General features: G+C 48.4%; 1 protein-coding gene and 1 long non-coding RNA gene across 5 annotated transcripts; one reads left to right on the top strand and one right to left on the bottom strand.

The window, feature by feature from the left end:
* Positions 1 to 856: 856 nt before the first annotated feature.
* Positions 857 to 26188, bottom strand: ACADVL (acyl-CoA dehydrogenase very long chain). Of its 4 annotated transcripts, XM_071420903.1 has the most exons (11): positions 25140 to 26179; positions 23114 to 23181; positions 21767 to 21841; positions 19734 to 19798; positions 19467 to 19601; positions 15912 to 16056; positions 11952 to 12081; positions 10207 to 10332; positions 7066 to 7264; positions 4149 to 4253; positions 857 to 1086 (listed from the first exon to the last, which is right to left on the bottom strand). In XM_071420903.1, the coding sequence occupies exons 1-11, from the start codon at positions 25193 to 25195 to the stop codon at positions 994 to 996; spliced, it is 1197 nt and encodes a 398-aa protein (XP_071277004.1). In that variant the 5' UTR covers positions 25196 to 26179; the 3' UTR covers positions 857 to 993. The 4 variants fall into 4 exon arrangements, with proteins under 4 accessions (XP_071277004.1, XP_071277005.1, XP_071277002.1 ...); XM_071420904.1 differs by lacking the exons at positions 857 to 1086; positions 4149 to 4253; positions 7066 to 7264 and adding exons at positions 7272 to 7945; positions 24448 to 24487 and having other exon boundaries at positions 25140 to 26188; XM_071420901.1 differs by lacking the exons at positions 857 to 1086; positions 4149 to 4253; positions 7066 to 7264 and adding an exon at positions 7272 to 7945 and having other exon boundaries at positions 25140 to 26188.
* On the top strand, positions 13914 to 15030 carry LOC139587067 (uncharacterized). Its single transcript, XR_011678202.1, has 3 exons — positions 13914 to 14097; positions 14556 to 14577; positions 14990 to 15030. It is a non-coding gene; the product is annotated as an uncharacterized lncRNA (long non-coding RNA).
* Positions 26189 to 27225: the final 1037 nt, after the last annotated feature.

The following is a 27225-nucleotide window of genomic DNA, read 5'->3' as shown; positions in this document are numbered from 1 at the left end:
TTCCCCCAAAATTGGGAAAAATTCCCAAAATTTCCTCCCAAAATTTCCTCCCAAACTGCCCCAAATCCCCCTCAAAAAATCCCCAAAAATTCAGGAAAATTCAGGAAAATTCCCGAATTTTCCCCCCAAAATCCCCAAATTTCCACCCCAAATTTCGGGAATTCCTTCCCAAACCTCCCCAAACCCCCAAAATTCCCCAAAAATTGGGGAAAATTCCCCCAAAAAACTGGGAAAATTCCCAAAATTTCCACCCAAACTGCCCCAAATCCCCCTCAAAAAATCCCAGAAAATTCAGGAAAATTCCTGAATTTTCCCCCCCAAAATCCCCAAATTCCCTTCCCAAATTTTGGGAATTCCTCCCAACCTCCCCCAAACCCCCCCAAAAATTCCCAAAAAATTGGGAAAATTCCCAAAATTTCCTCCCAAAATTCCCTCCCAAACTGCCCCAAATCCCCCTCAAAAAATCCCCAAAAATTCAGGAAAATTCAGGAAAATTCCCGAATTTTCCCCCCAAAATCCCCAAATTCCCTTCCCAAATTTTGGGAATTCCTCCCAACCTCCCCAAACCCCCCAAAAATTCCCAAAAAATTGGGAAAATTCCCGAAATTTCCTCCCAAAATTCCCTCCCAAACTGCCCCAAATCACCCTCAAAAAATCCCCAAAAAAACCCAAAAAATTCAGGAAAAATTCCGAATTTTCCCCCCAAATTTTGGGATTCCCTTCCCAAATTTTGGGAATTCCTCCCCAACCTCCCCAAACCCCCCAAAAATTCCCAAAAAATTGGGAAAATTCCGAAATTTCCTCCCAAAATTCCCTCCCAAACTGCCCCAAATCACCCTCAAAAAATCCCCAAAAAAACCCAAAAAATTCAGGAAAAATCCCAAATTTTTCCCCCAAATTTTGGGAACTTCTTCCCAAATTTTGGGAATTCCTCCCCAACCTCCCCAAACCCCCCAAAAATTCCCAAAAATTGGGAAAATTCCCAAAATTTCCTCACGGATCCGAAGATTTTGCTGATGGCCGCCTCCATCTGGAAGTCGGGGTCGCCCCCCTGTCCATGTTGGCGCTGATCATGAAGGCCATGGACTGGATTTGGGGCAAAAAATGGGAATTTTGGGAAAATCCCAACAAATTTGGGAGAAATCCCAAAAATCTGGGGAGTTCCTGGTAAAATTCCTGGGTTTTTCATCCAAAAATTCCCAAATTTTGCTCCAAATTCTCCCCAAATTTGGAGAATTTTCCCGATTTCCCCCCAAAATCCTCCCCAAAAATTCAACAAATTCCTCCCCAAATCCCTGAAATTTCCCCCAAATTTTTTAGGATCCTTCCCAAAATTCCCCTAAATTCCCCAAATCCCTCCCAAAATTCCCCAAATCCCCCCAACATTTTGGGAATTTTCCCCCAGAATCCTCCAAAAATTCCTAAAATTTCCCCCAAATTTTTTAGGATCCTTCCCAAAATTCCCCCAAAATCCCCAAATTCCTCCCCAAATTTTGGGAATTCCCCCCTCAAAATTTCCACAAATTCCTCCCAAAATCCCAAAAATTTCCCCCAAATTTTTTAGGATCCCTCCCAAATTCCTCCCAAAATCCCTGAAATTTCCCCCAATTTTTTTAGGATTCTTCCCAAAATTCCCCAAATTCCCCCAAATTTCCCCAAAATTCCTCCAAAAATCCCTCCCAGATGCCCCAAAATTTTCAAAATTCTTCCCAAAATTCCCCAAAATCCTCCCCAAACTTGGGGAATTTCCCCCCAAAATCCCTAAAATTTCCCCCAAAATTTTCAGGATCCTTCCCCAAATTCCCAAAAATTCCCCAAATCCCTCCCAAAATTCCTAAAATTTCCCCAAATTCCCCCTAAATCCTCCCCAAATTTCCCCCTAAATCCTCCCCAAATTTCCCCCTAAATTTGAGGAATTTCCCCCCAAAATCCCTGAAATTTCCCCCAATTTTTTTAGGATCCTTCCCAAAAATCCCCAAATTCCCCAAATTCCCCAAATTTTCCCAAATTTCCTCCCAAAATCCCTAAAATTTCCCCTAAATTTTCCAGGATCCTTCCCAAAACCTCCCCAAAATTTCCCCAAATTCCCCCTAAATCCTCCCCAAATTTCCCCCCAACATTTTGGGAATTTCCCCCCAAATTTACCCCAAAATCCTCCCAAAATTCCTAAAATTTCCCCCAAATCCCCCAAATTTTTTAGAATCCTTCCCAAATTCTCCCAAAATTCCCCCAAATTCCCCCAAAATTCCCCAAATTCCCCCTAAATCATCTCCAAATTCCCCCAAATTTCCCCCTAAATTTGAGGAATTTCCCCCCAAAATTTCCACAAATTCCTCCCAAAATCCCTGAAATTTCCCCCAATTTTTTTAGGATCCTTCCCAAAATTCCCCCAAATTCCCCCAAAATTCTCCTAAATTTGGGGAATTTTCCCAGTTTCCCCCCAAAACCTCCCCAAAATCCCTCCCAAAATTCCATAAATTCTTCCCAAATACCCCCTAAATCCTCCCCAAATTCCCCAAATTTTTCAGGATCCTTCCCAAAATTCCCCCAAATTTCCCCCCAAATTTGAGGAATTTGCCCCCAAATCCTCCCCAAAATCCTCCCAAAATCCCTAAAATTTCCCCCAAATTTTTCAGGATCCTTCCCAAAATTCCCCCAAATCCTCCCAAACTCCCACCAAATTTGAGGAATTTCCCCCCAAAATCCCTGAAATTTCCCCCAATTTTTTTAGGATCCTTCCCCAAAATCCCCAAATTCCCCAAATTCCCCAAATTTTCCCAAATTTCCTCCCAAAATCCCTAAAATTTCCCCTAAATTTTCCAGGATCCTTCCCAAAACCTCCCCAAAATTTCCCCAAATTCCCCCTAAATCCTCCCCAAATTTCCCCCCAACATTTTGGGAATTTCCCCCCAAATTTACCCCAAAATCCTCCCAAAATTCCTAAAATTTCCCCCAAATCCCCCAATTTTTTTAGGATCCTTCCCAAAATTCCCCCCAAACTCCCCCAAATCCCTCCCAAAATCCCTAAAATTTCCCCAAATTCCCCCTAAATCCTCCCCAAATTTCCCCCTAAATTTGAGGAATTTCCCCCCAAAATCCCTGAAATTTCCCCCAATTTTTTTAGGATCCTTCCCAAAATTCCCCAAAAATCCCCAAAAATTCCCCAAATTCCCCCCAAAATCCCTAAAATTTCCCCCAAATTTTTTAGGATCCTTCCCAAAATTCCCCTAAATTCCCCCAAATCCCTCCCAAAATTCCTAAAATTCCCCAAATTCCTCCCAAAATCCCTGAAATTTCCTCCAATTTTTTTAGGATCCCTCCCAAAATTCCCCCAAGTTCCCCCCAAATTTTGGGGAATTTCCCCCCAAAATTTCCCCAAATTCCCTGAAATTTCCCCCAATTTTTTTAGGATCCTTCCCCAAATTCCCCCAAAATCCTCCCCAAATTCCCAAAAATCCCAAAAATTCCCCAAATCCCCCCAACATTTTGGGAATTTCCCCCCAAATTTACCCCAAAATCCTCCCAAAATTCCTAAAATTTCCCCCAAATCCCCCAAATTTTTTAGGATCCTTCCCCAAATTCCCCCAAATTCCCCCAAAATTCCCCCAAATTCCCAAAATTCCCCCTAAATCATCTCCAAATTTCCCCAAATTCCCCCTAAATTTGAGGAATTTCCCCCCAAAATTTCCCCAAATTCCCCCCAAAAATCCCTGAAATTTCCCCCAATTTTTTTAGAATCCTTCCCAAAATTCCCCCCAAATTCCCAAAATTCCCCAAATTTTCCCAAAATTCCCCAAAATCCTCCCAAACTCCCCCAAATTTCCCCCGAAATTTGAGGAATTTCCCCCCAAAACCTCCCCAAATTCCTCCCAAAATCCCTGAAATTTCCCCCAATTTTTTTAGGATCCTTCCCAAAATTCCCCCAAATTGCCCCCAAATCCCAAAATTCCCCAAAATTTCCCAAAAATCCCCAAAAATTCCCCAAATTCCTCCCAAAATCCCTAAAATTTCCCCCTAAATCCCTCCCAAATCCCCCAATTTTTTTAGGATCCTTCCCCAAAATCCCCCCAAATTCCCCCAAATCCCCCAAAATGCCCAAAATTCCCCAAATTTTCCCAAAATTCCCCAAATTTTCCCCAATTTCCCACCTCAGTGACGTAGTGCAGCAGGGCCATCCTGCCCAGCTTCTCCTGGATGGCCCCAAATTCGTGGATTTTGGCCCCAAATTGGGTCCGGTTGGAGGCGTGGGAAACCTGGGGAGAAAATGGCAAAAATTTGGGAAAAATCAAAAAAAAAATTGGGAAAAATGCCCAAAAAAACTGGGGAAAAATCCAAAAAAATTGGGGAAAAAATCACGAAAATTTGGGGAAAAAAATTCCAAAATTTTGGGGAAAAAAGCTCAAAAAATTGGGGAAAAAATCACGAAAATTTTGGGAAAAATCCCCCAAAAATTTGAGAAAAATCCCCCAAAGATTGGGGAAAAATAATGAAAAATTTGGGGAAAAATTCCTCAAAAATTGGGGGAAAAAAGCCCAAAAATTTGGGGAAAAAACCTCAAAAATTTGGGGAAAAATCCCCAAGAATTGGGAAAATTCCCCCAAAAAATTGGGGAAAAAAATCCCAAAAATTGGGGAAAAAATCCCAAAAATTGGGGGAAAATCCCCAAAAAATTGGGGAAAAATGACCAAAAAATTGGGGAAAAAAATCATGAAAAATTGGGGAAAAATCCCCAAAAAACTGGGGAAAAATACCCCAAAAATTTGGGGAAAATGCCCAAAAATTTGAGGAAAATCCCGAAAAAATTGGGGAAAAAAACCCAAAAAATATGGGAAAAATAGCCCAAAAAATTTGGAAAAATTACCAAAAAATTGGGGAAAAATCCCAAAAATTTGGGAAAAAATCCTCAAAAATTGGGGAAAAAAACCCCCAAAAATTTGGGGAAAAACAACAAAATTTGGGAAAATTACAAAAAAAAATTGGGGAAAATTCTCCCCAAAATTGGGAAAAAAATCCCCCCCCAAAAAAGGGAAAAAACCCCAAAAATTTGGGGAAAATTCCTCAAAAATTTGGGGAAAAATCACGAAAAAATTGGGGGAAAAAATCATGAAAAATTTGGAGAAAAATTCCTCAAAAATTTGGGGAAAATCCCCAAAAAATATTTGGGAAAAATCCCCAAAAAATTGGGGAAAAATCCCAAAAAAATTGGGGAAAAATCACGAAAAAAATGGGGAAAAAATCCCCCAAAAATTTGGGGAAAAAAGCCAAAAAATTTGGGGAAAAATTCCTCCAAAATTTGGGGAAAAAATCCCCAAAAATTTGGGGAAAAATGTCCAAAAAAATTGGGGAAAAATGTCCAAAAAATTGGGGAAAAAACCCCAAAAATTGGAAAAAAACCCCAAAAATTGGGGAAAAATCCCAAAAAAAAAAAAAAAAGGGGAAAATTCCCCAAAAATTGGGAAAAAATCCCAAAAATTTGGGGAAAAAAAACCCCAAAAATTTGGGATAAATCCCCAAAAATTTGAGAAAAATCCCCCAAAGATTGGGGAGAAAATCCCCAAAATTTGGGAAAATTACCAAAAAAATTGGGGAAAAAACAAAAAAAAAAAGTGGGAAAAATCCCAAAAAATTTAGGAAAAATTCCAAAAAAAACTGGGGAAAATTCCTCAAAAATATTGGGGAAAAAACCCAAAAAATTGGGGAAAAAACCCCCAAAATTGGGGAAAAATCCCAAAAAAGCCCCAAAAATTTGGGAAAAATCGCCAAAAAATTTGGGGAAAATTACCCAAAAATTTGGGGAAAAATTCCTCAAAAATTTGGGGAAAAAAGCCCAAAAATTTGGGGAAAATCCCAAAAAAATTTGGGAAAATTCCCCAAAAATTTGGGAAAATTGACAAAAAAATTGGGAAAATCCCAAAAATTTGAGAAAAATCCCCCGCAAAAACTGGGGAAAAATCCCAAAAATTTGGGAAAATGCCCCCAAAATTGGGGAGAGGAAGGAAAGGAGGGGTGGGGGAGGTTTAGGGGGAATTTTTTGGATTTTCAGGAATTTTGGGAGGGATTTTTTGGGGAATGTTTAATGAATTTTGGGGATTTTTAGGGCATTTTTGGGGGGAATTCTGGGGATGTTTTGGAATTTTGAGGGAATTTTTGGTGGGATTTTTGGTGGGATTTTGAGGGATTTTCTGTGGAATTTTTTAAGGAATCTTTGGGAATTTTTGGGGGGGAATTTTTTGGGGATTTTGAGGGAATTTTTAGTGAATTTGGGGGGATTTTTGGGGGGGATTTTCTGGGGATTTTTTAAGGAATTTTGGGGTTTTTTGGCCGATTTTTTTGGGATTTTTTTTGGGTTTTTTCCATTTTTGAGACCCCAAAACTGCCCCAAAATGCCCCAAATTTTGGGTTCTCACCGCGGCCTGGAGCAGCCCCCGGATGGTGCCGGCCACCGAAAATTGGGATTTTTTGTGGGGGTTTTTTCGCCATTTTTTGGCTGATTTTTCACGGATTTTTTTTGCGTTTTTTCCATTTTTGGGACCCCAAAACTCGCCCAAAATGCCCCAAATTTTGGGTTCTCACCGCGGCCTGGAGCAGCCCCCGGATGGTGCCGGCCATGGCGGCGGCCACTGAAATTTGGAATTTTTTGCCATTTCTTGGCCGATTTTTTGGGGATTTTTTTTGGGTTTTTTCCATTTTTGAGACCCCAAAACTGCCCCAAAATGCCCCAAATTTTGGGTTCTCACCGCGGCCTGGAGCAGCCCCCGGATGGTGCCGGCCATGGCGGCGGCCACCGAAATTTGGGATTTTTCGCCATTTTTTGGCCGATTTTTTTGGGATTTTTTTTGCGTTTTTTCCATTTCTGTGACCCCAAAACTGCCCCAAAATGCCCCAAATTTTGGGTTCTCACCGCGGCCTGGAGCAGCCCCCGGATGGTGCCGGCCATGGCGGCGGCCATTGAAATTTGGGATTTTTCGCCATTTTTTGCCCGATTTTTTTGGGATTTTTTTTGGGTTTTTTCCATTTCTGTGACCCCAAAACTGCCCCAAAATGCCCCAAATTTTGGGTTCTCACCGCGGCCTGGAGCAGCCCCCGGATGGTGCCGGCCATGGCGGCGGCCATGCCGAACCTGCCGTTGTTCAGGATGTTCATGGCCACCTTGAAGCCGCCGCCAACGGGGCCCAGGAGGTTCTGGGCCGGGACCCGCACGGAGTCGAAGTAAACGGAGGTGGTGTTGGAGGCTCGGATGCCCAATTTCTTCTCTGGGGGACCACTGGGAAATGAGGGGGAAAAGGATTGAAATTAATGGGAAAAAAATTGGGGGAAAATTGGAAAAAAAATGGGGAAAAAACGGGGAAAAAACGGGGAAAAAATGGGGGAAAAAATCAAGAAAATAGAGGGAAAAATGGGGGGAAAATGGGGGGAGAAATGGGAAATAATGGGGGGAAAATGAGGAAAAAATAGAGAAAAGAGAGGGAGAAATGGGGAAAAAGGGGGGAAAATATGGGAGGGAAATGTGGGGAAAAAATGGGGAAAATGGGAGGAAAATAGAGAAGAAAGAGGGAAAAATGGGGGGAGAAATGGAGGAAAAAGAGGGGGAAAAATGGTGGGAAAATGGGGGAAAAATAGAGAAGAAAGAGGGAGAAATGGGGGGGAGAAATGGGGTAGAGAAATGGGAAAAAATGGGGGGAAACATGGAAAAAATAAAGGGGAAAAAAGAGAGGGGAATGGGGGAAAAATGGGGGGAAGAAATGGGAAAAAATGGGCAAAAAGAGGGGGGAAAATGGTGGAAAAATGGGAAAAAATGGGGGGAAAAAAGGAGGGAAATAGTGGGAAAATTAATGGGAAAAAATGGGGAAAAGAGAGGGAGAAATGGGGGAGAAATGGGAAATAATGGTGGGAAAATGAGGCGGTGTTGGAGGCTCGGATGCCCAACTTCTTCTCTGGGGGACCACTGGAAAATGAGGGGGAAAATAGGGGAAAAGGGAATTAAAATTAAGGGGGAAAAATTGGGGGAAAATGGGAAAAAAAATGGGGAAAAAACGGGAGAAAAATGGGGAAAATAGAGGGAGAAATGTGGGAGAAATGGGGGAAAAATGGGGGGAGAAATGGGAAATAATGGGTGGAAAATGTTAAAAATAATGGGGAAAAAAGAGGGAGAAATGGGGGGAAAATAGAGAAGAAAGAGGGAGAAATGGGGGAAAAATGGGGGGGAGAAATGGGGAAAAAGAGGGAGGACAAATGGGGGAAAATGGGGGGAGAAAATGGGAAAAAATAATGGGGAAAAAAGAGGGAGAAATGGGGGGGAAATGGGGGGAAGAAAGGGGAAAAAATGGGAAAAAACGGGGAAAAAATGGGCAAAAAATGGGCAAAAAAGAGGAGAAAATAGAGAGAAAAATGGGGGGAAGAAATGGGAAAAAATGGGGAAAAATGCAAAAAATAGAGAAAAAAGAGGGGGGAAAATGGGGGAAAAATGGGGGGAAGAAATGGGAAAAAATAATGGGGAAAAAAGGTGGGAAAATGAGGCGGTGTTGGAGGCACAGATGCCCAATTTCTTCTCTGGGGGACCACTGGGAAATGAGGGGGAAAAGAGGGGAAAAAAGAAGTTAAAAATTAACAGGGGAAAATTGGGAGAAAATGCGAGAAAATTGGGAAAAAAAATGGGAAAAAACGGGGAAAAAATGGGGAAAATAGAGGGAAAAATGGGGGGAAGTGCCCCAATCCCCTGGGCTCTCACTGGGTGACGCCCCCATGTTCCCAATGCTCCCCAATCCCCTGGGCTCTCACTGGGTGACACCCCCATGTTCCCAAGGTTCCCCAAACCCCAATGAGGTTCCCCAATCCCCCCCAATGTTCCCCAATCCCCCAATCCCCAATGAGGTTCCCCATGTTCCCAATGTTCCCCAATCCCCTTGGCTCACTGTGTGACATCCCCAATCCCCATTCAGGGTTCCCCAATCCCCTTGGCTCACTGGGTAACGCCCCCAAACCCCCTCTCCACGAGGAAGGCGCTGATCCTGTCCCAGGTTCCCCAATCCCCAATGAGGTTCCCAATGTTCCCAATGCTCCCCAATCCCCTCGGCTCTCACTGTGTGACGCCCCCAAATCCCCTCTCCACGAGGAAGGCGCTGATCCTGTCCCAGGTTCCCAATGCTCCCCAATCCCCATTCAGGTTCCCAATGTTCCCCAATCCCCTGGGCTCACTGGGTGTCACCCCAGGTTCCCCAATCCCCCAGTCCCTCCCATGTTCCCCAATCCCCAATGAGGTTCCCAATGCTCCCCAATCCCCTTGGCTCTCACTGTGTGACGCCCCCAAACCCCCTCTCCACGAGGAAGGCGCTGATCCTGTCCCAGGTTCCCCAATCCCCTTGGCTCACTGGGTGTCCCCCCATGTTCCCAATGTTCCCCAATCCCCTTGGCTCACTTTGTGACGCCCCCAAACCCCCTCTCCACGAGGAAGGCGCTGATCCTGTCCCAGGTTCCCAATGTTCCCAATGCTCCCCAATCCCCATTCAGGTTCCCAATGTTCCCCAATCCCCTCGGCTCACTGGGTGTCACCCCAGGTTCCCCAATCCCTTTGGCTCTCACTGTGTGACGCCCCCAAACCCCCTCTCCACGAGGAAGGCGCTGATCCTGTCCCAGGTTCCCCAATCCCCATTCAGGTTCCCCAATCCCCTTGGCTCACTTTGTGACGCCCCCAAATCCCCTCTCCACGAGGAAGGCGCTGATCCTGTCCCAGGTTCCCAATGTTCCCCAATCCCCAATGAGGTTCCCAATGCTCCCCAATCCCCTTGGCTCACTTTGTGATGCCCCCAAATCCCCTCTCCACGAGGAAGGCGCTGATCCTGTCCCAGGTTCCCAATGTTCCCCAATCCCCAATGAGGTTCCCAATGTTCCCAATGCTCCCCAATCCCCATTAATGTTCCCCAATCCCCTCGGCTCTCACTTTGTGACGCCCCCAAACCCCCTCTCCACGAGGAAGGCGCTGATCCTGTCCCAGGTTCCCCAATCCCCAATGAGGTTCCCAATGTTCCCCAATCCCCAATGCTCCCCAATCCCCTCGGCTCTCACTTTGTGATGCCCCCAAATCCCCTCTCCACGAGGAAGGCGCTGATCCTGTCCCAGGTTCCCCAATCCCCATTCAGGTTCCCCAATCCCCTTGGCTCACTGGGTGTCCCCCCATGTTCCCAATGTTCCCCAATCCCCTTGGCTCACTTTGTGACGCCCCCAAACCCCCTCTCCACGAGGAAGGCGCTGATCCTCTCCCTCGTGGCCCCGGTTTTGCCGTCCTTGAGCGGGGTCTGGGCGAACACCGTGAACAGCTCGGCCAGGCCCCCGTTACTGCAGGGGAAATTTGGGGGAAATTTGGGAAAAATTGGGAAAAATCGGGAAAATTTGGGGATTTTGGGGGGAATTTGGGGAAAATTTGGGGATTTTGGGGGGGATTTTGGGGGGTTTAGGGGGATTTTAGGGGAAAATATTGGGGATTTTGGGGGGGTAAATGTGGAAAAATTGGGGATTTTGGGGGGAAATTTGGGGGAAAATTGGGGATTTTGGGGGGGCAATAGGGGATTTTAGGGGAAATTTGGGCAAAATTGGGGATTTGGGGGGGAAATTTGGGGATTTTAGGGGGGAAATTGGGGAAAATTTGGGGAAAAATGGGGATTGTGGGGGGAAATTGGGGGAAATTGGGGGAAAATTGGGGATTTTAGGGGGGAAATTGGGGAATTCGGGGGGGAATTTGGGGATTTTAGGGGGGAAAAATGGGGGAAATTTGGGGGATTTTGGGAAAATTTGGGGGAAATTGGGGATTTTGGGGGGAATTTGGGGATTTTGGGGGGAAATTTGGGGGGTTTGGAGGGATTTTGGGGGGGGAAATTGGGGATTTTGGGGGGAAAATTGGGGATTTCAGGGGAAATTTGGGGGGAATTTGGGGGAAAATTGGGGGAAATCAGGGGAAAATTGGGGATTTTAGGGGGGAAATTGGGAAAAATTTGGGGATTTTGGGGGTTTTAGGGGAAAAATCGGGGGAAAATTGGGGAAAATTGGGGATTGTGGGGGGAATTTGGGGGAAAATTGGGGGAAAATTGGGGAATTTGGGGAGGGGAAATTGGGGGAAAATTGATGATTTTAGGGGGGAAATTGGGGAATTCGGGGGGGAATTTGGGGATTTTGGGGGGATTTTGGGGAAAATTTGGGGAAAATTGGGGATTTTGGGGGGAATTTGGGGGAAAATTGGGGGAAATTGGGGAAAAAATGGGGAAAAAATGGGGATTTTGGGGGGGAAATTTGGGGATTTTAGAGGGAATTTGGGGGAATTTGGGGGAAAATTGGGGATTTGGGGGAAAATTTGGGGAAAATTGGGGATTTTAGGGGGGAATTTGGAGGGAATTTGGGGGAAAATTGGGGAATTTGGGGAGGGGAAATTGGGGATTTTGGGGGGTAAAATGGGGAAAAATTGGGGATTTTGGGGGAAATTTGGGGGGAAATTGGGGATTTTGGGGGGGGAATTGGGGATTTTAGGGGAAATTTGGGGAAAATTTGGGGAATTTGGGGAAAATTTGGGGATTTTAGGGGGAAAATTGGGGAAAAAAGGGGGGAAAATAGGGATTTTGGGGGGAAATTTGGGAAAATTGGGGATTTGGGGGGGGAATTTGGGGAAATTGGGGGAAAATGGGGTTTTTAGGGGGGAATTTGGGGGAAAATTCAGGATTTTCACCTCGAAATTTGGGAATTTTGCCCTGAAATTTGGGGATTTTTGCTCCAAAATTCGGGAATTTTGCCCCAAAACTGGGGATTTTTGCCTGGAAATTTGGGATTTTTGCTCCAAAATTCAGGATTTTCACCCCGAAATTTGGGATTTTTGCTCCAAAATTGGGGATTTTCACCCCGAAATTTGGGAATTTTGCCCCAAAGGTCCCGGAATTTTGGGAATTTTGGGGATTTTGGGCATTCCTGACCTGATCCAGGTCTTCTCCCCCTCCAGGGTCCAGAAGGTCCCGCAGGGGCTGGGGGTGGCCCTGGTGCGGATGGAGGCGGCGTCGGAGCCACTGCCCGGCTCCGTCAGGCAGAACGCGGCCACCCACTCCCCTAAAAACGGGAATTTCAGGAAATTTGGGAATTCTGGGGAGTTTGGGAATGGCCAGGGGCAGCCTGGGATTCCCTGAGGGAGGAAAATCCCAAAAAACCCCGTTCGAAAAGGGCCAAAAATGAGAAAAATCCACCCAGAAAGGCTCAAAAATTGAGAAAATTTCACCCCAAAATTGAGAAAATTTCACCCAAAAATGAGGAAATTTCACCCAAAAATGCAGAAAATTCCACCCAAAAAAGAGAAAATTTCAGCCAGAAAATTTCACCCCAAAATGAGAAAATTCCACCCAAAAATGAGAAAATTCCACCCAGAAAGTCCCCAAAATGAGAAAATTCCACCCAGAAAATTTCACCCCAAAATGAGAAAATTCCACCCAAAATTGAGAAAATTCCACCCAAAATTGAGAAAATTTGACCCAGAAAATTTCACCCAGAAATGAGAAAATTCCACCCAAAAGGGACCAAAGGGACCTGGATTTGCCACCCACTCCCCTAAAAACGGGAATTTCGGGAAATTTGGGGATTTTGGGGAGTTTGGGATGCCCTGAGGGAGGAAAATCCCAAAAAATCCCAAAAAATCCCGTTCGAAAAGGGCCAAAAATGAGCAAAATCCGCTCAGAAATGAGAAAGTTTCAGCCAGAAATGGGAACATTTCAGCCAGAAAATTTCACTCAAAAACGAGAAAATTTCACTCAGAAATGGGAAAATTTCACCCGGAAATGGGAAAATTCCACCCGGAAATGGGAAAATTCCACCCAGAAATGAGAAAATTCCACCCAGAAATGAGAAAATTTCACCCAAAAAGTCCCAAAAATTGAGAAAATTTCACCCAGGGAATTTCTGGGAATATTCCAGTGAATTTCTGGGAATATTTCAGGATCTTTCAGGTGAATTTCTGGGAATATTCCAGACTATTCCAGGTGAATTTCTGGGAATATTTCAGTGAATTTCTGGGACTATTTCAGGCCCTATCCCAGCTGAATTTCTGGAACATTCCAGGTGCATTTCAGGCACTGTCCCAGTGACTTTCTGGGAATATTTCAGTGAATTTCTGGGAATATTTCAGTGAATTTCTGGGAATATTTGGATGGAATTTCTGGGAATATTCCAGGCTATTAAAGGCGAATTTCTGGGAATATTTCAATGAATTTCTGGGAATATTCCAGTGAATTTCTGGGAATATTCCAGTGAATTTTTGGGGGAATTTCTGGGAGTATTCCAGGCTATTCCAGGTGAATTTCTGGGAATATTCCGGTGAATTTCTGGGACTATTTCAGTGAATTTCTGGGAATATTCCAGGGGAATTTCTGGGAATATTTCAGGTGAATTTCTGTCAGTATCCCAGTGGATTTCTGGGAATATTTCAGGCACTATCCCAGTGAATTTCAGGCACTATCCCAGTGACTTTCTGGGAATATTCCAGTGAATTTCTGGGAATATTTCAGTGAATTTCTGGGAATATTTCAGTGAATTCCTGGCAATATTTCGTGACATTCCAGGTGAATTTCTGGCACTATTTCAGGTGAATTTCTGGGAATATTTCAGGTGCATTTCTGGCACTATTTCAGGCTATTCCCAGTGAATTTCTGGGAATATTTCAATGAATTTCTGGGAATATTCCAGTGAATTTTTGGGGGAATTTCTGGGAATATTTCAGGTGCATTCCTGCCCCCATCCCAGGCCATTCCAGGTGAATTTTTGGGAATATTTCAGTGAATTTCTGGGAATATTCCAGTGAATTCCTGGCAATATTCCGGTGAATTTCTGGGAATAACCCAGTGAATTTCTGGGAATATTCCAGTGAATTTCTGGGAATACCTGGGGGCAATTTCTGGGAATATTCCAGGTGCATTTCTGGGAATATTCCAGGTGAATTTCTGGGAATATTTCAGGTGCATTTCTGTCACTATCCCAGTCACTTTCTGGAACATTCCAGGTGCATTTCAGGCCATTCCCAGTCACTTTCTGGAACATTCCATTCCAGTGCATTCCTGCCCCCATCCCAGGCCATTCCAGGTGAATTCCTGGGAATATTTCAGTGAATTTCTGGGAATTTTTCAGTGAATTCCTGGCAATATTTTGTGACATTCCAGGTGAATTTCTGGAAATATTCCAGTGACTTTCTGGGAATATTTCAGTGACTTTCTGGGAATATTCCAGTGACTTTCTGGGAATATTTCAGTGAATTTCTGGGAATATTTCAGTGAATTTCTGGGAATATTTCGTGACATTCCAGGTGAATTTGTGGCACGATTCCAGTGAATTTCTGGGAACATTCCAGGTGAATTTCTGGGAATATTTCAGGTGCATTCCTGGCACTATCCCAGTGAATTTCTGGGAATATTTCAGATGCATTTCTAGGAATATTCCAGTGAATTTCTGGGAATACTTGGGGGCAATTTCTGGGAATATTCCAGGTGCATTTCAGGCACTATCCCAGTGAATTTCTGGGAATATTTCTGGCACTATTTCAGGTGCATTTCTGGAACATTCCAGGTGCATTTCAGGCCCTATCCCAGCTGAATTTCTGGGAATATTTCAGTGAATTCCTGGCAATATTTTGTGACATTCCAGGTGAATTTCTGGGAATATTTCAATGAATTTCTGGGAATATTTCAGTGAATTTCTGGGAATATTTCAGGTGAATTTCTGGGAATATTCCAGTGAATTTCAGGCACTATCCCAGTGAATTTCTGGGAATATTCCAGTGAATTTTTGGGGGAATTTCTGGGAATATTTCAGGATCTTTCAGGTGAATTTCTGGGAATATTTCTGTCACTATCCCAGCGAATTCCTGCCCCCATCCCAGGCCATTCCCAGCTGAATTTCTGGAACATTCCAGGTGCATTTCAGGCCATTCCCAGTGACTTTCTGGAACATTCCCAGCTGAATTTCTGGAACATCCCAGCACATTTCAGGCCCTATCCCAGTGACTTTCTGGAACATTCCATGGACCCCCAGCCCCCATTCCAGGCCATTCCAGCTGAATTTCTGGCACTATTCCAGGTGACTTACTGGGAATATTTCAGTGAATTTCTGGGAATATTCCAGTGAATTTCTGGGAATATTTCAGTGAATTTCTGGGAATATTCCAGTGAATTTCTGGGAATATTTCAGTGAATTTCTGGGAATATTTCAGTGAATTTCTGGGAATATTTCAGGTGCATTTCTGGCACTATCCCAGTGAATTTCTGGGAATATTTCAGTGAATTTCTGGGAATATTTCAGTGAATTTCTGGGAATATTTCAGTGAATTTTTGGGGGAATTTCTGGGAATATTTCAGGATCTTTCAGGTGAATTTTTGGGAATATTCCAGCGAATTTCTGGGAATATTTCAGTGAATTTCTGGGAATATTTCAGCGAATTTCTGGGAATATTCCAACGCATTTCAGGCACTATCCCAGCTGAATTTCTGGAACATTCCAGGTGCATTTCAGGCCCTATCCCAGCTGAATTTCTAGAACATTCCAGGGGAATTCCTGGGAATATTTCAGTGAATTCCTGGGAATATTTCAGGTGCATTTCAGGCCCTATCCCAGCTGAATTTCTAGAACATTCCAGCACATTTCAGGCCCTATCCCAGTGCATTTCAGGCCCTATCCCAGTCACTTTCTGGAACATTCCCAGTGCATTTCAGGCCCTATCCCAGTGACTTTCTGGAACATTCCAGCCCATCCCAGGCCCTATCCCAGTGACTTTCTGGAACATTCCAGCCCATCCCAGGCCATTCCCAGCTGACTTTCTAGAACATTCCAGCCCATCCCAGGCCCTATCCCAGTGCATTTCTAGAACATTCCACCCCCCCTGCCCCTCCCCAGCCCCATCTCACCGCTGGCCAGCCGGGGCAGGTATTTCTCCCTCTGGGCAGGGCTCCCATAGAGCAGCAGCCCCTTGAAGCCGATGGATTGGTGAGCGCCCAGCGTGATCCCCACGGCCAGGTCGTGCTGGCCCACGATCTGCACCAGCCGCGCGTACTGGGAACACTGGGAGTCACTGGGAGGGAACTGGGAGGGACTGGGAGGGACTGGGAGGGACTGGGGTGGAGATCGGGGGGTCCCAGGGGGATTTGAGGGGATTGGGAGGGACTGGGAGGGACTGGGAGGGACTGGGGGGCACTGGGGTAGAGATCGGGGGGTCCCAGGGGGTCCCAGGGGGATTTGGGGGCACTGGGAGTCACTGGGAGTTACTGGGAGGGACTGGGGGGCACTGGGAGGGACTGGGAACCCCCTGGGGTGGAGATCGGGGGGTCCCAGAGGGATTTGGGGGGGATTTGGGGGGACTGGGAGTTACTGGGAGGGACTGGGATGGAGATTGGGGGGTCCCAGGGGGATTTGGGGGGACTGGGAGGGACTGGGAACCACTGGGAGTCACTGGGAGGGAACTGGGAGGGACTGGGAGGGAACTGGGGGGGACTGGGGGGCACTGGGAGGGACTGGGAGGGACTGGGAGGGAACTGGGAGGGACTGGGAGGGACTGGGGGGGACTGGGAGGGACTGGGGGGGACTGGGGGGGACTGGGAGGGAACTGGGAGGGACTGGGAGGGAACTGGGAGGGACTGGGGGGGACTGGGAGGGACTGGGAGGGACTGGGGGGGACTGGGAGTCACTGGGAGGGACTGGGAGGGGACTGGGAGGGACTGGGAGCCGATGGATTGGTGAGCGCCCAGCGTGATCCCCACGGCCAGGTCGTGCTGGCCCACGATCTGCACCAGCCGTGCGTACTGGGAACACTGGGAGTCACTGGGAGGAACTGGGAGGGACTGGGAGGGACTGGGAGCCGATGGATTGGTGAGCGCCCAGCGTGATCCCCACGGCCAGGTCGTGCTGGCCCACGATCTGCACCAGCCGCGCGTACTGGGAACACTGGGAGTCACTGGGAGGGAACTGGGAGGCACTGGGGGGCACTGGGAGGGACTGGGAACCCCCTGGGGTGGGGATCGGGGGGTCCTATGGGGATTTGGGGGGATTGGGAGGGACTGGGGGGGACTGGGGGGGACTGGGGTGGGGATTGGGGGGTCCCAGGGGGATTTGAGGGGACTGGGAGGGACTGGGAGCTCGTTGGGGTGGAGATCGGGGGGTCCCAGGGGGTCCCAGGGGGATCTGGGGAGACTGGGAGGGACTGGGAGGGACTGGGAGGGACTGGGGGGGACTGGGAGGGACTGGGAGGGACTGGGGGGGACTGGGAACCCCCTGGGCTGGAGATCGGGGAGTCCCGGGGGGTCCCAGGGGGATTTGAGGGGATTTGGGGAGGTTTGGGGGGCACTGGGAACACTGGGAGTTACTGGGAGGGACTGGGAGGGACTGGGAGGGACTGGGAGGGAACTGGGAGGGACTGGGAGTCACTGGGAGGGACTGGGAGGGACTGGGAGGGACTGGGAGTCACTGGGAGGGAACTGGGAGTCACTGGGAGGGAACTGGGAGGGACTGGGGGGCACTGGGAACCCCCTGGAGTAGAAATCAGGGGGTCCCGGGGGGATTTGGGGGGACTGGGAGGGACTGGGAGTCACTGGGAGTCACTGGGGGGGGACTGGGAGGGACTGGGAGGGACTGGGAGGGAACTGGGAGGGACTGGGAGGGACTGGGAGGGACTGGGAGAGCACTGGGAGGGACTGGGAGGGACTGGGAGGGACTGGGAGGGACTGGGAGGGACTGGGGGGGACTAGGAGGGACTGGGAGGGAACTGTGAGGGACTGGGAGGGACTGGGAGGGACTGGGAGGGAACTGGGAGGGACTGGGATGGACTGGGAGGGAACTGGGAGGGACTGGGGGGCACTGGGGGGGACTGGGAGGGACTGGGAGGGACTGGGAGGGACTGGGAGGGACTGGGAGCCGATGGATTGGTGAACGCCCAGCGTGATCCCCACGGCCAGGTCGTGCTGGCCCACGATCTGCACCAGCCGCGCGTACTGGGAACACTGGGAGTCACTGGGAGGGAACTGGGAGGGACTGGGGGGGACTGGGAACCACTGGGAGTCACTGGGAGGGACTGGGAGAGCACTGGGGGGGACTGGGGTGGGGATCGAGGGGTCCCAGGGGGTCCCAGGGGGATTTGGGGGCACTGGGAGGGACTGGGAGAGCACTGGGAGGGACTGGGAGGGACTGGGGGGCACTGGGAGGGACTGGGAACCCCCTGGAGTAGAAATCAGGGGGTCCCGGGGGGATTTGGGGGGACTGGGAGGGACTGGGAGTCACTGGGAGTCACTGGGAGGGAACTGGGAGGGACTGGGAGGGAACTGGGAGGGACTGGGGGGCACTGGGAGGGACTGGGATGGACTGGGAGGGACTGGGAGGGAACTGGGAGGGACTGGGAGGGACTGGGAGGGACTGGGAGGGAACTGGGAGGGACTGGGAGGGACTGGGAGAGCACTGGGAGTCACTGGGAGGGAACTGGGAGGGACTGGGAGGGACTGGGAGGGCACTGGGAGGGACTGGGAGGGACTGGGGGGGACTGGGAGGGACTGGGAGGGAACTGGGATGGAGATCGGGGGGTCCCAGGGGATCCCAGGGGGATTTGGGGGCACTGGGAGGGACTGGGAGGGACTGGGGGTCACTGGGAGTCACTGGGAGGGAACTGGGGGGCACTGGGGGGGACTGGGGGGGACTGGGAACTCATTGGGGTAGAAATCAGGGGGTCCCAGGGGGTCCCAGGGGAATTTGGGGGTACTGGGAGGGACTGGGAGGGACTGGGAGGGAACTGGGAGGGACTGGGAGGGACTGGGAGGGACTGGGAGGGAACTGGGAGGGACTGGGAGCTCGTTGGGGTGGGGATTGAGGGGTCCCAGGGGGTCCCAGAGGGATTTGGGGGGACTGGGATGGACTGGGAGGGAACTGGGGGGGACTGGGGGGCACTGGGGGGGACTGGGGGGCACTGGGAGGGAACTGGGAGGGACTGGGAGGGAACTGGGAGGGACTGGGAGGGACTGGGGTGGGGATTGGGGTGGGGATCGAGGGGTCCCAGGGGGATTTGAGGGGACTGGGAGGGACTGGGAGGGACTGGGAGCTCATTGGGGTGGAGAGGGAGGGACTGGGGTGGGGATTGGGGGGTCCCAGGGGGATGTGGGGGGGATTTGGGGGCACTGGGATGGACTGGGAGTTACTGGGAGCCACTGAGAACTGCCTGGGGTGGGGATTGGGGGGTCCCAGGGGGATTTGAGGGGATCTGGGGAGGTTTGGGGGGCACTGGGAACACTGGGAGTTACTGGGAGGGACTGGGATGGACTGGGAGCTCATTGGGGTAGAGATTGAGGGGTCCCAGGGGGATTTGGGAGCACTGGGAGTTACTGGGACTTACTGGGAGTTACTGGGACTTACTGGGAGTTACTGGGCCTTACTGGGACTTACTGGGAGGGGATTTTGGGGTTCCCCAATTTTTGGGGGGGCCTCACCTGGGTGTTATTGAGCCCCAGCCCCCCAAATTCCGGGGGCACCTGGAGCCCAAACGCCCCCAACTCCTTTAACCCTTGCATGGTCTTGTCCTCCACCTTCTCCAGGGCGTCGTTCTTGGAGGGGTTGTTCACTTCCTGCCCGGAATTTTGGGGGATTTTAGGGAAAATTTGGGAATTTGGAGGCGATTCCTGGGATTTCACAATGGGGGGAAGGTGGGGATTGGGGATTTTTGGGTTTTTTTTGGGGTTTTTTTGGGGGTTTTTTACCTCGAAGAAGCGGCTGAGGGGACCCACGAGCTCCTGCAGGAATTGTTCTTGTTCCTCGGTCAGGACTGGGGGGAAAAAGGGAATTAAGGGGAAAAGGATGCCCCAAAATGGCCTGAAATTAGCTCAGAATTATGATGAAATTGTCCTGAAAATGTCCTGAAATTATCCTGAAAATGTCCTGAAAATATCCCAAAATTTTCCTGAAATTATCCTGAAAATGTCCTGAAATTTTCCTGAAATTGTTCTAAAAATGTCCTGAAAATGTCCTGAAATTATCCTGAAAATGTCCTGAAATTATCCCCAAATTTTCCTGAAATTATCCTGAAAATGTCCTGAAATTATCCTGAAATTATCCTGAAAATGTCCTGAAATTATCCTGAAATTATCCTGAAAATGTCCTGAAATTATCTTGAAAATGTCCTCAAATTGTCCTGAAAAATGTCCTGAAATTATCCCAAAAATGTCCTGAAATTATCCCAAAAATGTCCTCAAATTATCCCCAAATTTTCCTGAAAATGTCCTGAAATTATCCCAAAATGACACCAAAATTATCCCCAAAATGACACCAAAATTATCCCAAAATAACACCAAAATTATGCTGAAATTATCCTGAAAACGTCCTGAAAATGTCCTGAAATTATCCTGAAAATGTCCTGAAATTATCCCAAAATGACACCAAAATTATCCCCAAAATGACACCAAAATTATCCTGAAATTGTCCTAAAATTATCCCAAAATTTTCCTGAAAATGTCCTGAAATTAGCCCAAAATTATGCTGAAATTATCCTGACAATGTCCTGAAATTATTCTGAAAATGTCCCAAAATTATCCTGAAATTTTCCTGAAATTATCCCAAAATGACACCAAAATTATTCTGAAATTATCCTGAAAATGTCCTGAAATTATCCCCAAATTCTCCTGAAATTATCCCAAAATTATCCTGAAATTATCCTGAAATTGTTCTAAAAATGTCCTGAAAATGTCCCCAAAATGTCCTGAAATTATCCCAAAAATGTCCTGAAATTATCCCAAAATTCTCCTGAAATTATCCTGAAAATGCCCTGAAATTATCCCAAAATTCTCCTGAAATTATCCCAAAATTCTCCTGAAATTATCCCAAAATTCTCCTGAAATTATCCCAAATTCCCTCAAAATTTGCCCCAAATTTCCCTCAAAATTCCCCCAAATCTCCTCTAAATTTTCCCAGATTTTCCCCCAAATTCCCCCATATTTTACCCCAAATTCCCCCATAATTTCCCCCATAATTCCCCCCATAATTTCCCCCATAATTCTCCCAAATCTCCTCTGAATTTCCCCAGATTTTACCCCAAATTTCCCCAGATTTTCCCCCAAATTCCCCCATAATTCCCCCATAATTTCCCCATATTTTACCCCAAATTTCCCCATAATTTCCCCCAAATTCCCCCATAATTTCCCCCAAATTTCCCCAGATTTTACCCCAAATTCCCCCATAATTTCCCCCAAATTTCCCCATAATTTCCCCAGATTTTCCCCCAAATTTCCCCATAATTCCCCCCATAATTTCCCCCAAATTCCCCCCAAATCCCCTCTGAATTTCCCCAGATTTTCCCCCAAATTTCCCCAGATTTTCCCCCAAATTTCCCCAGATTTTCCCCCAAATTTCCCCAGATTTTCCCCCAAATTCCCCCATAATTCCCCCATAATTTCCCCATATTTTACCCCAAATTTCCCCATAATTTCCCCCAAATTCCCCCATAATTTCCCCCAAATTTCCCCAGATTTTACCCCAAATTCCCCCATAATTCCCCCCATAATTTCCCCCATAATTCCCCCAAATCCCCTCTAAATTCCCCCATAATTTCCCCATAATTTCCCCCCAAATTTCCCCATAATTCCCCCATAATTTCCCCATAATTTCCCCCCAAATTCCCCCAGATTTTCCCCCAAATTTCCCCATAATTTCCCCAAATTTTACCCCAAATTCCCCCATAATTCCCCCATAATTCCCCCCAAAATTCCCCCCAAATTTCCCCATTTTTGGGGTGTCCCACCTGAGGGGTAGGGGAACACCTGCTCAGCGTTCAGGCGCCCCAGGAACACATCCCTGCAGTGAAGGATTTGGATTCCTGGGGGAAAAAAAGGGAATTTAGGGGCACCCCAAAAACCCCAAACCCCACCAGGAGCCTCCCAAATTCACCCCAAAATCCTCCAGGACCCTCCCCAAACCCATCAAATTCACCCCCCCTTAAAAATTCCCTCAGGACCCCTCAAAATCCCTCAAATTCCCCCCAAAATCCCCTGAATTGTCCCCCACAATCTTCCAGGACCCTCCCAAAACCCCTCAAATTCACCCCAAAATCCCACAAATTCCCCCCCCTAAAAAATTCCCTCAGGACCCCCCAAAACCCCTCAAATTCACCCCAAAATCCTCCAGGACCCTCCCAAAACCCCTCAAATTCCCCCCAAAATCCCACAAATTCACCCCTCTAAAAATTCCCTCAGGACTCCCCAAAACCCCTCAAATTCACCCCAAAATCCTCCAGGACCCTCCCAAAATCCTCCAAATTCCCCCCAAAATCCCCCCCCAAAACCCTCAAAATCCCCTGAATTCCCCCCAAAATCCCCCAAATTCCTCCCTCAAATTCCCCCAAATTTCCCCCCAAAATCCCACTCACAATCCCCCAGGACCCCCCAAAATCCCTCAAATTCCCCCCAAAATCCTCAAAATCCCCCAAAATCCCCCCAGGACACCCCAAAATCCCCTGAACTGCTGCCCAAATTCTCCCCAAAACCCCCCTAATTCCCCCCTAAACCCTCAAAATCCCCCAAATTCCCCGCAAAATCCCCCAGGAGCCCCCAAATCCCTCAAATTCCCCCCAAATTCCCCCCAAAATTCCCCAAATCCCCCCAAACCCTCAAAATCCCCCAAATTCCCCACAAAATCCCCCCAGGAGCCCCCAAATCCCTCAAATTCCCCCAAAATTCCCCAAATCCCCCCCAAACCCTCAAAATCTCCCAAATTCCCCTCAAAATCCCCCAAATTCCCCCAAATTCGCCCCAAAATCCCCCAGGACCCCCCAAAACCCTCAAAATTACCCCAAAATCCTCCCAGGACCCCCCAAATCCCCCTAAAAATCCCCCAGGACCCCCCAAAATCCCTCAAATTCCCCCCAAAATCCCCTGAATTGCCCCCCAAATTCCCCCCCAAAATCCCACTCAAAATCCCCCCCCAGGACCCCCCAAACCCTCAAAATCCCTCAAAATCCCCCAAATTCCCCCCAAAATCCCCCAAAATCCCCCCCAAAACCCTCCAAATCCCCAAAATCCCCCAAATTCCCCCCAAAATCCCCCAAAATTCCCCAAATTCCCCCCAAAATCCCCCAAATCCCCTCACTCACCTCGGCACTGCCCTGGATTTTTGGGGGGCTGCTGTGGCCGTGGCTGTTCCAGTTTTGGGGAGCACGGCCTGGGAAAGGGGAGAGAACCCAAAAAATCATCAGAGAACCCCAAAAATCATCATTGAACCCCAAAAATTCATCAGAGAACCCCAAAAATTCATCATTGAACCCCAAAATCATCCCTGAACCTCAAAAAAATCATCATTGAACCCCAAAATCATCCCTGAACCCCAAAAATCATAATTGAATCCCAAAAAATCATCAGAAAAGCCCCAAAATCATCACTAAACCCCAAAAATCATCAGAGAACCCCCAAAAATCATCACTGAGCCCCAAAATCATCCCTGAAATATTTTCAAGACCCCAAAATTCCTCCTTGACCCCAAAAATCCCACAGAGTTCCCCCAAAATTCCCCCATACCCATCCAGGACCCCACAAATCCCCCTCAGAATCCCCTAAATCCCCTCCAGGACGCCAAAATTCCCCCAAATCCCCCTCAGGACCCCCCAACCCCCCCAATAACCCCAAAATCCCCCCCAGGACCCCCAAAAACCCCAAAATTCCCTCCAGGACCCCCCAAAAACCCCAAAATCCCCCCCAGGACCCCCAAAATTCCCCCAAATCCCCCTCAGGCCCCCAAAAACCCCAAAATCCCCCTCAGGACCCCCCAACCCCCCCAAAAAACCCCAAAATCCCCCCCAGGACCCCCAAAATGACCCAAAATCCCCTCCAGAACCCCCAAAATTCCCCCAAATCCCCCCCAGGACCCCCAAAATTCCCCTAAATCCCCCCCAGGACCCCAAAATCCCCTCCATGACCCCCAAAAAACCCCAAAATCCCCTCCCAGGACCCCCAAAATTCCCCCAAATCCCCCCCAGGACCCCAAAATCCCCTCCATGACCCCCAAAATTCCCCCTAAATCCTCTCCAGGACCCCAAATCCCCCTCAGGACCCCCCAACCCCCCCAAAATTCCCCCAAGTCCCCTCCCAGGACCCCCAAAATTCCCCCCAAATCCCCCTCAGGACCCCCCAACCCCCCCAATAACCCCAAAATCCCCCCCAGGACCCCCAAAAACCCCAAAATCCCCCTCAGGACCCCCCAAAATCCCCCCCAGGTTCCCCTAAACCCCCCCCCAATGCCCGCCCTTGACCTTTCCCCCACTTTCCACCGCCCGACCTTTGCCCCAGTTCTGACGTCACGCGCGCGAGCTGGGGGCGGGGCTCCGCGATTGTTTTGGGATCGGTTTGGGGGGGGATTTGGGAAGGATTTGGGAAAGATTTTGGGAGATTTTGGGAGATTTTGGGGGATTTTGGGAGATTTTGGGGTCCCTACCTGCGCCTCGTGCCTGCTCTGCAGCCGGGACGCCCCAAATCTGTGAATTAAGGGGGGGGGGGTTAAAAAGCAGCCCCCAAAAAACCTCTGGGACTCCCCCCCCCATCCTCCCCAAATTTTGGGGGTTCCCCAGAATCCCCACAAGATTTGGGATCTTCCCCCAAAAAAATCTCAGAATTCCCCCAACAGCTCCGGGATCCCCCAAATTTCTCAGTTCTGGACCCCCCCCCCCCCCCCCCCCCCCCCTCAAACCCCAACATTCCCGGGATCCGCGAATTTCCAGAACGTTCCAGGCCCCCTCCCCAAAACCCCAATTCCGAGAGGCCCCAAATTCCCGACCCAATTTTGGGTCCCCCAAAAATCCCAAACTCCCCAAAATTCCAAACTCCCCCAAATTCCAAACTCCCCCAAATCCCAAACTCCCCCAAATCCCAGAACCCCCCCCCAATTCCCAATCCCGGGATCCCCAAAATCCCGAGATCCCCCCTCAAACCCCCAGAACCTTCCAGAACCCCCAGAACTCCCCAAAACCCCAGAACTTCCCCAAACCCCAATCCCGGGACCCCCCCAAAACCCCAAAACTCCCAAAAATCCCAGCACCCCCCCCAAGACCTCAGGACCCCCCAACTTCCAGAACCTTCCAGGACACCCCCAAACCCCAAATTTCGGTTTTTTCCCCCCAAAACTCTCACCCGGGCGGGATCCGCCGCAGCAGCCGCAGCCCCGCTCCCAGCCCCAGCCCGGCCATGTCGCCGCTGTCGCTTCTGTCGCGATAAACCCGGGGGTGTCCCCGGGGTGTCCCCAAGCCCCCCCCCCCCTTCCCCTCACACAAGGTCACGGCCGTGGGCGTGGCCTCGGCGCGCGGGGCACGCTGGGAAACGTAGTGAACACGCCCATTTCCATATGCTAATATATGCTAATGAAGCGAGGTTATATTACGCCCCGTTGTTGCCATGGTGATGATTGATGTGGGCGTGGCCTGAGGGGCGGCGTTTAAAGTCTCGAACGCGCTACCGAAGGGGCTTAAATTGAGGTAAATTTTTTTTTTTTACCTTTAATCTTAGGAAATAATTTCTCTAAATGAACCTCTAATTTTTAGGGATTAAATTTTAAAGAGAATCCTGGAGTTTTTTATTGTTTTTAGAGTTTATTTTTATGGGACGCCCCCTCTCCGAACTAATGGTGATTTTTTTAGGAATTTGAATTTAAAGACAATTCTGGTTTTTCAACGTTTTTAGGGTTTAATTTAAGGTGAAACTCCCCCAAGTTAACAGGTGCTGTAAAAGATTTAAATTTTAAGAAAAACCTGCTTTTTTAGCTGTTTTCAGGGTTTAGTCTTAGGGCAAAAAACTAATGGGCGATTTTTAGGGTCTTCAGTTTAAATAAAACGATGGGTTTATTAAAATGTCTCCACCCTTTCCCCTCACGTTTTTGCCACCTTCCCCCGTAATTTTTCTCCTCACATTTCCCACCATTTCTCCCTCACATTTGCCACCAAATTTCCCAATTTTTCCTGCCCTTCCCCTCACATTTCCAGCACTTTTCCCCTCATGTTTGCCGCTCACATTTCCCATTTTCCCCACATCTTACCTGTCATTTTCCCCTCATGTTTCTGCCATCTCGTCCCCTCACGTCTTCACTTTTTCCCCTCATATTTCCCACTCTTTTCCCTCACGTTTCTCCCCATTTTCTCCTCATATTTTCCACTTGTTATCCTTCATGTTTCCCACCCTTTTCCCCTCACATTTCCCCCCATTTTCTCCCCTCACGTTTCCCACCCCTTTCTCCCCTCACGTTTCCCGCCCTTTTTCCCCCTCACGTTTCTCGCCCTTTTTCCCTCATATTTCTCACCTTTTATCCTTCACATCTTTGCCCTTTTCCCCTCACATTTCCCACCCTTTTCCCCTTCACATTCTCCACTATTTCCCCACCTCTTATCCCTCACGTTTTTCTTTTTCCTCTCACATTTTCCACCATTTTCCCTGTTACTTTTTCCCACTCTTCTCCCCTCACATTTCCCACCATTTCCCCTCATATTTCCTACCTGTTATCCCTCACATTTTCCACCCTTTTTCCTCTCAATTTCCCACTCTTTTCCCCCTCACATTTCCTGCACATTTTCCACCCTTTTCCCTTCACATTTCCCACTTTCCCCCCTCACATTTCCTGCACATTTTCCGCCCTTTCTCCCCTCACATTTCCCACTATTTCCCCCTCGCATTTCTCACCTTTCATCCTTCACATCTCCACTCCTTTCCCCTCACGTTTCTCTCCATTTTCTCCCCTCATGTTTCCTGCCCTTTCTCCCCTCACATTTCCCACCATTTCCCCCATATTTCTCACCTTTTATTCTTTGTGTCTCCACCCTTTTCTCCCCTCACGTTTCTCTCCATTTTCCCCCCTCATGTTTCCCGCCCTTTTCCCCCCCTCACGTTTCCCGCCCTTTTCCCTTCACATTTCCTGCCCTTTCTCCCCTCAAATTTTCCCACCATTTCCCCCTCATATTTCTCACCTTTTATCCTTCGTGTCTTTACCCTTTTCCCCTTACGTTTCCCGCCCTTTTCTCCCCTCACACTTCCCGTCCTTTTCCCCCCTCACGTTTCTCTCCATTTTCTCCCCTCACGTTTCCTGCCCTTTTATCCCCTCACAATTCCCACCTTTTCCCCCTCATATTTCTCACCTTTTATCCTTCATGTCTTTACCCTTTTCCCTCACGTTTCCCACCATTTCCCCCTCATATTTCTCACCTTTCATCCTTCACATCTCCACTCCTTTCCC

Source organism: Agelaius tricolor, unplaced genomic scaffold (assembly GCF_023055355.1).
Source record: "Agelaius tricolor isolate 1412-34295 unplaced genomic scaffold, bAgeTri1.0.p SCAF_172, whole genome shotgun sequence".
Taxonomy (NCBI): domain Eukaryota; kingdom Metazoa; phylum Chordata; class Aves; order Passeriformes; family Icteridae; genus Agelaius; species Agelaius tricolor.
The sequence above is the reverse complement of the archived record's forward strand: the minus strand, read 5'-3'. Positions and strand labels throughout refer to the sequence as shown.